The 11443-nt window shown below is 43.2% G+C and overlaps 1 protein-coding gene across 4 annotated transcripts in view; it reads right to left on the bottom strand.

The window, feature by feature from the left end:
• The window catches only part of LOC128880555 (spectrin alpha chain), a 60288-nt gene that overhangs the window by 20647 nt on the left and 28198 nt on the right, over positions 1 to 11443 (bottom strand). For all 4 annotated transcript variants that reach the window (XM_054130798.1, XM_054130795.1, XM_054130796.1 and 1 more), the window contains exons 2-3: positions 10933 to 11183; positions 10279 to 10446 (exon numbers count right to left, since the gene is read on the bottom strand). In XM_054130798.1, coding sequence (XP_053986773.1) covers positions 10279 to 10446; positions 10933 to 11052 — 288 coding nt within the window. In that variant the 5' untranslated portion in view covers positions 11053 to 11183. The remainder of the gene's footprint in view (positions 1 to 10278; positions 10447 to 10932; positions 11184 to 11443) is intronic.

The raw sequence follows: 11443 nt of genomic DNA, 5'->3' as shown, positions 1-11443 counted from the left end.
TATGGCTTCAGTAAAAGGTATGCACATAGGATATAGGTCAAAGTGGTTCCTGGTGATTCCTGGTGGTTCCCTTTTAGTACGAGTTTTCTACAGTACTAGAGGCAAAACTTAGGGTGCAGGCTATGTTGGCACTGATGGGTCTGTTGCTTGTTTTATAAGTGTGGGTATCTTCTTTTAGGCTAGATCTTTGGTCATGTTCGAGGTTGTATGGCTTCAGTAGAAGGTATGCACATAGGATATAGGTCAAAGTGGTTCCTGGTGATTCCCTTAAAGAAATTCCCTACGAGTTATCCCAAGGCTCGTACACTACCAGAGGCAAACGCGTCGATCAATTAATCCATCCAGGGATCCTTCAACGACTTTGTGGACTATTTTCTCGCTAAACAGGTTGTTCCCGGTATCCTACTTACGCAGTCGATGTCCTTAGAGATATCGCCTCGTAATAGCTACCGGATCATCCATTCAGTCATTTCACTTAATTGCATGCACCGTTATCGTTACATTGATGCTCGATGCGCTTATAAGGAGACCCGTTCCGGATATAGTGGCTTATTTTCATAAACACGTAAACGCATCCTTGAAGAAAACGAACACATCCCTCGGATAAGAGCATATTATAGGTCAGTGGAGAAAACCACTGCGGTATGTTAATTGGAAATTCGAGTAATCCTGAGATTCCTCTTGGAATGGGTCCTAATTCACGTGGAATTTAGAGTAACCGTTGCAGTTAGTTATTCGAGACATCTAAGGGATTTCGATCGGATTAGATCTTGGCTGTCCAGCTTCTCCGGTTTCATATGTACCTTTTAAGATGCCTCTGAATATTCTTCCTATTGGCATCAGGGCAATTGAATCTTCGATAAAGAAGTTGGTAATACGTTAAATCACTCCTAAATTTCCTACTTTTAACAGGATTCGATACCACAAATTGAAGAGTTACGTTTCTCCTGGCTTTCCAACACCTGGACACGCATCAGCGTGGTTCGCCACGAATTGCGGGGAGCTAATGGAAACGTTCGCGGAAATTAATTTCATCGGGGCTGCCATAACACCGGTGACCTATGGTCTACGCGAAGCCAATGGAATGGTAATAGCATTCTTGATGCATTTAGCGTGGAATGCAACTCCTACGTCCAACGTTCACCGGACTGTCGAGTTATGTACACCGCGGCTGCCAGCGCTCATTTCTCCCCAGCGTTAACTGACTCGTGCTGCCACAGAATAGCCAGCAGGGAAAAACGAACGACGACACTGTCGTTTAACTGATAATTTACAACGGGGTGATCGTTGCGGACCTTGCGGAGTCGCATTAAAATTATGGGCCAAAAAGGGTTAATATTTTTCAAGCTAATGCACTCGTCTCTTTAAGTACCGAGAGTGGATCGTCTCAGAGAATGATGGCAGGGTGTCCTCTGTTGCTACGAATTTATCACCTGTGCGTCACAATGAATGCTCAAAATGGTGGCGGGACACTTGAGGCTTTAAGAAGATGGCAAGAAGTTTCATGTCGTAATTGTGTCGGGTCTTGTTGTGTTATGTTGGGGTATGTTGGTGTCTTGCTATATTATGCTGTCTAACGTTCTGTTATGCTGTATTATGATGTATTAGATTGAATTTTGTCGCGAACTAATCTCCCATTTCAGAACTGTCTTATCATTAGATCAAACCTTCAAACAGTACACGCCTTGTGCTATGTTGTATTATGTTGGTGTTTTGCTGTATTATGCTGTCTAACATTCTGTTATGTCGTAGTATGATGTATTATCTAGAATTTTGTCACGAACCAATCTCCCATTTCAAAACTGCATCATCGAACCTTTAAACAGTATCGAGTTATGTCTTATGTTGGCGTTTGTTGTAGTATGCAGTCTTCAGTTCTCTTACGTCCTATTATGATGCGTTATCTTGAGTTTTGTCGCGAACCAATCTCCCATTTCAAAACTGCATCATCAAACCTTTAAACAGTATTGAGTTACGTCTTATGTTGGCGTTTGTTGTAGTATGCAGTCTTCAGTTCTCTTACGTCCTATTATGACGCGTTATCTTGAGTTCTGTCGCGAACCAATCTCCCATCCCAGAACAGTTTCTCATTAGCTCAAACTTCCAAATCCTCAAATCAATACGCCTGCTCTCCCTGCCTCCAAGGGCGCGTCCCCCTGCGCCTTCACTGCTCCCAGATCTTAATCCTTCCATAAAGTGGCATCTACTCATTCCGCTCGAGCCTCTCCACTGTTGGCTTCAGTGACCCCCTACGTAATACCTCAATTTCGATCGTCCACCTGTGCCTTTCACGTCCATTGAAAGCCAGGCCGGCCGCTGCCCGCCATCGAAGTGAAAACAAGCGGTTCAAGGATGAGCCAGTCGTCACTCGACGATGACTCGATGTCCGCGAAACTGCTGGCAATTTTCATCCGCAGGTGCGCCTTCCTCCTCTCTCTTTCAGTCTCTTTAACTCCGGGCCGCGTAGCGGTTTTCCTACGGCATCGTTTACAACCGGCATTCTTGGCAGGGTTGCGGAATGTGGATCGCAAGGCACGCGAATGACAACTCCAAAAGGACGTTCGTGATCGTGACCGTGCGTTTCGTCATCGTTTAAGGAAAGGCTGCTCGCTCGATGCTTTTGGATAGGACCCAATTTTGTCAGCCAGCGGGGCTGTTCGATACCGACGTAGAAGTATAAAGTTCACAGCTTCCGAGAGTTTTGTAGTCATCTTTATTTTTATTATGACCATTTTAGCACGTGTAGCGCTCAGTTATTATTATTATTTCATCATCTCGTCAATTTTCGAGAGTCTTATATCGTTAATATATTATTTTGTGTGAAACATGATGTAATATATATCGTTGCCTGTAAGTCTTGCACGCTTTGACAAAATTCATCATAGTTGGGGATCTAAACTACCTCTGCACGCGAGCCTCTTCTCCTTATCCGCTTTACCGTTAACCCTGAACCGCTCGAGCGGGATGTCTGTCCCCTAAAGATCCGCGATTGGCCTCCCAGGAGCAGGTCACGTCGTCTTCATCGCCCTTCAAGGGCATTTCTTGGGCTGAAGTGAACGCTTGCTCCATAGATGTATTGCGAAGTTGAAAAAGGGAAGTAGCTGCTTTGCGAGATTGCTGAGGAAAACTGGAACCCTCGGGAGGATCAAGCAGGGTCAGTATCAACCTTCCTGTGTCTTCCTATGTCCAAACGAGTATGTTTCTGGTATCAACTTACGCAGTGCTATAATACTTTATTATCTTTAAAAAATAAACCGAGCCTGTACACTTGGCCCAACATAAAAAAAACTTTACTGCGAGAGACACTTGAGATACGAGTCGCGAAGAGTTAGCATGCTATTAAACGCGAAACGTATCTCAGAAGCATAATTAGCTTCTGCCAACTTATTACTCCACGTATCTCTGTTAGGCAATTCCTTATTTAACAAACTGGAGAACTTAATTATTTAATAAATACGGTGCGCCTTTACGACGAAACGGTTCATTGAACAAAGCCAACGATTCGTGCATCTCCAAGTGGGTTAATTGCCTAATAAATTCAAGAATGCGTTTCCTTTTGTTTCCAGCATGGAGCACGGCTTAGAACGCTATCTATGGAATGTAATGATCAAACGTTTTATAACAAGGCATACCGTATATGGTTATGGAGCACAAGGTTGCTCGAAAAGCCTTCAGCAACCAGAGGATATACACTGTGGCATACTGGCTATTTCATTTACGTGTGAATTCGAAATGGTACCAAGCGATCTCTTCTCTGTTTTTGAAGTTTCTAATACCAACTTAAAATACGTAGGCGTATTTTTTGCTTCTGAGTATGACTCACTCTCCCCTGATCTTTGCACTACGTTCTTATCTCAATTGTGCGCAGTCACAGCGCGACATTAATTTGCAAATTGATAAGGGGTCTGCCCTAGTTACTTCTTTGCTCGCACAATTCTTACTTTATCGTCGTTCCAGCCTGACAATAAAAAGAGAGACGCAAAGGTTATCGGTAAACTGGAATATTTCTTGACAAATAATCTACAACACGTTCCAATTTCACCGGTTACGGTTCCTTTCACGATAATTGCTAAGAAATGCAAGTCACACCGTCACGACGTGCACTTTCACCGAAACTTTTTGTTCAACACGTCAAACATCCGAGGGGGGCGGGAGGATAGTGATATGAACAAATTTCTATTTTTATGGTTTTTCATCGGCTGAGCCTGTGCTGTAACGCGGAAACTTTCGTTCACCTCGTATGGTTCTTTTTTGCACGTGGCAACTTGTAATATATCATTTCTAGGGATTATGTATAAAGTATGTTTGAATAATGTTGGTATTGGTAGACTGAGTGAACTAACCTAGAATTTTTCCAAAATCGTTTATGATTAAGTGGATGTCTAGATTATGTGAGTCCATCGGTGTAATATTTTTAATTAAATATTAAAACAATTGGCTGGATTAGTTCTAGAGACACCTGGTGGACCAATATATCGTTATTTTAAGGTTATGAGAACCCATAATATGAGTCTAGAGGTGCTATGAGGAAAGACAGAGCCCTCTTCAAATATTAACGATGCAATAATTTCAATAATTTTATAAATTTTATATCATAATTTGAGGGTTATGAGAACCTATAATGCCAATCTGTGAGAGATGCTACGAGGAAGAGCAGCGCCCTCTTCATCTATTACCAACACAATATTTCAAATAATTTAAATAAAATAATCCCTATGTTTGAATTAGTTCCACAATCACTTGGTGGACTAATATATCTCGACTTGGAGGTTATGAGAACCTATAATATCAATCTGTGAAAGATGCTACGAGGAAGAGCAGCGCCCTCTTCATCTATTACCAACACAATATTTCAAATAATTTAAATAAAATAATTTCTATGCTTGAATTAGTTCCATAATCACTTGGTGGACTAATATATTTCGACTTGGAGGTTATGAGAACCTATAATATCAATCTGTGAGAGACGCTACAAGGAAGAACAGCGCCCTCTTCATCTATTACCAACAGAATATTTCAAATAATTTAAATAAAATAATTTCTATGCTTGAACTAGTTCCACAATCACTTGGTGGACTAATATATTTCGACTTGGAGGTTATGAGAACCTATAATATCAATCTGTGAGAGATGCTACGAGGAAGACCAATCTTCGCCTCTTCGTCTGTTCGTCCCCCAAAAGCAGAGGCGTCGCTCGAAGGCGTGCGCTGACCTCGACGAAGATTTCTTTGGGCAATATCGCACGAAGAGAGGCATCTAACGTGGAATGATCTGCACACGGGCGCCGTGTGTGCCGTCTGGTTTCATTTCACATCTGCGGGGCTCACGGTCTAGCAAGTTTCGCCTCGGTCGCCGACCTTTCCTTCCCCTCTCTCTATTTCTTTGATCCTGCTTCCATTCTGTCCTTCTTCCAGAGATTTATCTCGCCTTCGCCTCCTTCCTCGTGCTCTTTGTCATTGTCTTCCTCGACTTCGAATCCCCACGCTGTGTTTCGGTCCATCCGCTGTTGACTTCATCTCTCCTCGTTCCCTTTCTTCCATTGTTGGACGACCACTCGTGCGCATCCCATTTTCTGGAGGCTTCGCTGTGGGTTGCTCGACGACACGTCGTGACTCGAAATATAGAGGATGATGCTGCTGACTGGAAGCTTGAGAGATTTTTTATTGACAGAGTTGGCAAATATGGGTCATTGGGAATTTTTTAAGGGGAAAAGTATAAAAGGTATACTCCTACTGTTCATGTGATCTTGTTGCGTTTTAAATGTACAAACTTCAAGGATTGCTCATTTTTTTTGGTGAGAAATATTGACGGTATCGCCATCTTTTAATATTCCTTGCAAGTTATGTTGACTATTTTTGTACAGTTACTCGAAGACCATTCTTCTATCGAGTGGATAATTATTGACCCACGTGTCGCCATCTTTTAATATACTTTACGAACCACGTCGACTATTTTCGTATAGTTACTCAGAGACCACTCTTCTTGGTCGTGGGTAATTATCATTAAATGATTGTGCTCTAATTTCGTGATGAAAGTATTACCCCAAAATGATTGGTAGATTGTAACAGTTTCTTTCCAGAATATTTTTAAAGTCTTGATTGTTCTCAACCTCTCAAATATTCCTCTGATAGTCCTCGATAGTCCTTCTCCTTATTCGTCTCTCCGCCATCTTTTTTCTGGCCCCGGCGCGCGCTGTCTTCTTCATTTTCTTTTTTCCTCGAGCGCTCCTCTTCTTTTGCTCCTATTCGACCCTACGGTTTTCGCGTACCCACGCCTGATTTTTATTTCGTTCTGGCCGTCTTTGTTTTACCTTTCACCGGTTGTTCTTTTGTTTCTCCCTTTCGTTGACCTTCGATGCTCCCCTCTGGCGTCCCCCTAACCCTAAATCCCTCCGGTCCCTTCATGGGTGTCTCGTTCTCAATCGTGGCCGCCGTGATCCTCGAACGAAACTCTCGATGGAATCGATACCGATCTTTGGCTTCGAAATTTCACTATATCCATCGTGTTTATTTAAAATGGGGTAATTTCTCCTCGAAGAAATGAGTCTGACGTACCTTTTCCTACGATATTCTACAAATAATCTGAGATTATCGGTCGTAGACACTAATCTCTGGCTTCGAAATTTCACGAAATCCATGGAATTTAATATTTATTTAAAATGGGGCAATTTGTCCTTGAAGAAGTTAGAATGATGTAGAACATCTTTCTTCTAGAACATGATTGTACAAATAATTTCAAATCGTTGGTCTTAGATTTTTCGATTACTCTAGTTAATATTAGGAAACACGAGCATAAGAATAAAAATATAATAGTACAAGAATTGTCTTCGTCTTTATTTCTCTTCTTAATACTCTTTTCAGGGCCACTGAAAGAAGAGTATTCGGTTCCCCTGCACGCGTGGCTTCTTCAGGTTGTAAGGGACGGTTTCGCAGAACCTCCGGCGGATACCTCCCTAATTACTCTAGAGTCGGATTCTTTCAGGCATGGGAACAGCCCCTGGCGAGAGTCAACTGTATTTTAACCCTTGAATGGTAGGGTGAGATCAAAATAACCCACATTGTTCTTCCAAAGCACCGTCTCAGATTACAACATTCTCCTGCTTGAAAACCTTCCACGGTATCTATACCCTATCTTGAATCTCCTGTTGAACTTTGACACCGTCATAGAATTCAATCCTTGGAAACATAGTCTTCCATATCTTGGATATCTTGAGTTTTTAGGCGTCTCGACGAGGCCTGACAATCATCGAGTGTCTCGAAAGTCTGGGTAACTCGTGAATGCATGAATTCTCCAACTTGGAAATCGATCGCGCGGCATGATCACATTCTATTTTACACGTCTTGTGCATGATTAGCCAGATGTTTTACATAACGCCTTGGATCACGTAACGCGCGAAAGAAACAGCGCGCGGAATGTGACTTTTCCAGGAAAAGCTTTCCACGCGAGAATAAATATTCGATCGATTAGTCACGATCGTAATCGTGGACGATGACAGACGATTCCTTAGAAATTCTGTTTGTAATATAAGTGAGACACGTCGCGGACCTCGGGGCTCTTCCTGGTCCGAGTAGTACACCTAGGAATTACAGATCTAACAATATCTCAGGTATCTATCCTTGAGGTTACAAATGACTATGGCTATCCTGTTTATTATTCTTTAAATCAGAAAAGGAGGCAGTTACTTTGTGAAGTTGGTGAGGAACACTGGGACTTAAGAAGGGTCAGGTTGGGTCACGTTGGGTCACTGTTACATACATATGACTAGACTGCAGATGTTTATGCATTTGTAGCAGATAAAAATATTGGGAAATTTTTGCGAATGTACAGGAATGCAGAAATATATGAAATATCAATAATAATATTAAATTTAAATCTCAATTCCTTATACGAATCGATAAAAATATGAATTTGTATGAACATCCGCAGTTTACACATGACTGTAAAAGTGACTATGTTGCCTATCATTATTTAATTTAGAAAAAGAAGCTACTTTGTAAGCCTCGCGAGGAAAACTACGACTTTCAAGAATGGCCAGGTTGGGTCAGTATTACTACTCCTACAAAAGTGCCCCACATTCGACTCTTTGCTATTTTCTAGCCTCGCACTTTTCCCTCGCACAAATAAACCTACTTTCTCGAGCTAGGCAAACCTATCCCAAGGTCCAACTTCCCCGCCTCGCTTCATAATTCCGTCGAGAGCGATGGCTCGAAGTGCGTCCGCAGAAAAACCAACGTCGAACCGCAATAAACGCAAATAACGGCTTCATCGCGGCTCAGCGAGAGTAGGTCTCGGCGAATCGCTCTCGAAACTGAAGAGGCGACGATAGTTAAGGCCCGGTACTTGAGCCAACCACGCCCAGCGACGCCTCAACATTTGGCATACGATCGGACGTTATGGGAATCGATCAACGCGTCTTATCGGGGTCCTTCTTTGCGATGACGGGCTCGCCTCCCACCTGGATCGCTCGAAAGGACACGGAGTTATTTCTGGAAGGTGATTCCCAGTCGCCGTGTGCATTCCAGCGATTTTTCGCTCGTACGTCTTAGAAAGCCAGGGGAAAATCACGACGCATCCACGAGCGGATCGCGAAAGTATCGAAGGGGACATGAAAGTATTCGACCGGTGGCGTCTCCTTTCTTTGGTTTTCCGCTGTGGGCGCTCGGATCGCTACGACTGCGACTGGAAAAGGTACTCTTGGGTCTTGGGAACGTGGTGGACCTGGAACATGGATATTATCACTGTTAGGAGGCGATGGAATTATCTTGGGAAGTATAACTGATGGATTTCCACGTTTGGGTGGCCCTGGAAGGGTCGACATATTTCTTTGCAGCTTTTTCTGAAAGTAAACGTGGCTCTCCACTCGTGTTTAATTATTAACACGTCGGTCTTGAAGGATTAAAAAATTCATTCTGAAAGTTAAGCATCAAAGGAAGTGAATTAAGTAAAATTCGTGAATTTTGATGAAATTACAATGATGGAGATAAAAATTGTAACAGAGAATAGGATAAGCTTCAAGAATGTCTTGCGAACCCCATCCAGGGGCGAGGGATAATAAAAAACGGGTTCCTGGCTGTCGCGCCCCAATCTGGAACACGTGAGACCGTGAGAGAGAAAATACGACACGCGTCGCTGTCGCTTCCGGTAACAGGAGAATCCAACGACGATGATCTCTCTCCGCCAAATCGAACGCAGAAGAGAGAAGAAGGCGTTGGTGCGCCGCCTGCTGGTCAATGCTCTGCCTACTTGTCTTGCGTATCGCTGTAGTCTCTACACTACCCGTCAAAAGTTTCGCGCTATCTCTTACACCGTGAAAAACTACGTCGAAAACGAAGAATGACATTTTTTTCTGCGAGCTTCAGTTTTCGAGGAAATCGAGCTGGAAGCTGAGATGGCGCGCGTCGCCCTAGGCGTGGCACTCGAATTTCAAAGTCGATTTTCTCGAAAACGGAAGGACGTATGGAAAAATTTCTTTCTACGTTTCTGGTTCACTTTTTGGCGTAGAGTCGCCTGGCGATGGTCATTGCGCTTGTTGTATAGACGTTTGGATGGTAGATATGAGTTATGGGTGTTATGGTTTTGGCTGGTAATGTATTCCATGGCTGGTTTCAGGTCCCCCTCGCGCACAAGGGCCTAAGTGTATTATAGTGCGCGTGTGCATCGTACATAAAACTATTATGTCATAAGCTACGAGGTATAGAGGCCATTCACGAGGACTTTACGCTTGCGGGGCTTCGTAGCGAGTTCCGCGTTCACGTAGGACGTCTCCAGACTACAGGGTGTTCCACTCGAAAGGGGCTTCCCGATCATCCCCTTTACTCAAGAGGCAAAAATGTCTAGCGGATAATTCGGCTGATGCAAACAGCTGAATAAGGTGCCAAAACGAAAGACAAACCGTGCAGCCAAACGTCGTCGTAAACAGACGAGTCTAAAGGGGCTATTAAAATTAATCGCATCACTCGTTAATGTCCCCTTCATTAGAAAATCCGTGCTCGGAGAAAATTTCAGTTTTTGCTTGCACAACGCAATGTTCCCTTGCATAACCTCGCAGCAGGAACGTCGAAACAATCGTGAAAGCGTGAGAATTATTTTCTACGTTGTCCTCGACGAACAATTAAATCCATCGATGTAATTAACAAAACCGAACCGAGTTTTCGAGAAGTTCGCTTTCCAATTCGATCTACCCGGCTAACGCGCTATTTTTCTGGGTGATCGAAAACAAGCGCGCGGAAAAAGTGGAGCTAATTAAAAAGGAGAAAATTAATAATCGTGCGAGTCTACCTTGGTGTGGAGAAACGCCAGGGACTTGTTCACGTTTTCGATTTTGTGCACTCGCATGCGACCATTGTTGGGCTTGGCCAATCGCTCGCCAGAGATGATTTCCAGCAATTTCAGCAGCTTCTTGCCGTCTGCCAAGTCCGTGAACAGGTCGTCCACTTCCATACGCGCCTGCAATACAAAAGTATATAGTTAGGGTTAAGTGAGTTTATTTTATCTTAATGTCTGGGGGGTCTACTTTGAAATTTGCCATGAGGAAATTTAATTATTTAAGTTATCGCAAATAGCTGTATTACGCTGTATCATGCTGTGTTATACTATCTTATGCTGTATCATGCGCTGTATTATACTATATTGAATTATGCTATTCAGAATTATGCTATTAGGTAGACCGAAAAGTAATGTCGTTTCTTTTACATTAAATTCAAACTTTCCAATAAATTTCAATCTTTAATTCATTATATAATCGCCCTCATAGTCAGCAGCTAGGCTTTTGGCTTTTTGGCACCTAGTGTGCAAATTTTCAATGCCAGAAAAATCAATGAGCTGATAAATGATAAACAAGTATTTAAGATGGCAAAAACGGCATTACTTTCCAGTCCATCTAATACATTATTATGCTGTATCGAGCATAATTTAACTGGTTAGAAATATTACCTTGAGCAGGAAGGAGTTGATCCACTTAGTGAACGTCTTCTTCTGTATATGCAGACGTTCCTCCTGCAGGGCCTTGATGCGGCCCTGCTCGAACTTGAGAACGTCCTCCCTTTGAGTCATTCTCTTCTGTATATCAGCACCACCCCTGTATTTGTCGGCTCTTGGCGGCGGATGTGACGAGAGGTATTCGTAGACGGAGCTCCTGTTTTGGGGTGCGGCGCCAAGCCCAGCGCCGGGCACATACTGCGCCCCTGGAACCAAACATTTCGTCGAGGTTAAAATAAAGTCCATCTTGAAAGACACGGGGGTGTACAGACGTAAACATCCTCAACGGAAACGGAAACTTCTTTCTATATACGGCGATACTAGGAAGTCGGAATTTACGGTTTTCGAGTGAAGAGGAAAGTGGTGGATTTTTGTGGGCGTGTCTTGGGCGAAGGGACGGTCGCCTAGCAACGAGGGAAGCTGGAGGGGGGAGCAACAGGTGGTCGGGAGTACACTGACCACGTAG

The sequence above is a fragment of the Hylaeus volcanicus genome, chromosome 7, assembly GCF_026283585.1.
Source record: "Hylaeus volcanicus isolate JK05 chromosome 7, UHH_iyHylVolc1.0_haploid, whole genome shotgun sequence".
Lineage (NCBI taxonomy): Eukaryota > Metazoa > Arthropoda > Insecta > Hymenoptera > Colletidae > Hylaeus > Hylaeus volcanicus.
The sequence above is the reverse complement of the archived record's forward strand: the minus strand, read 5'-3'. Positions and strand labels throughout refer to the sequence as shown.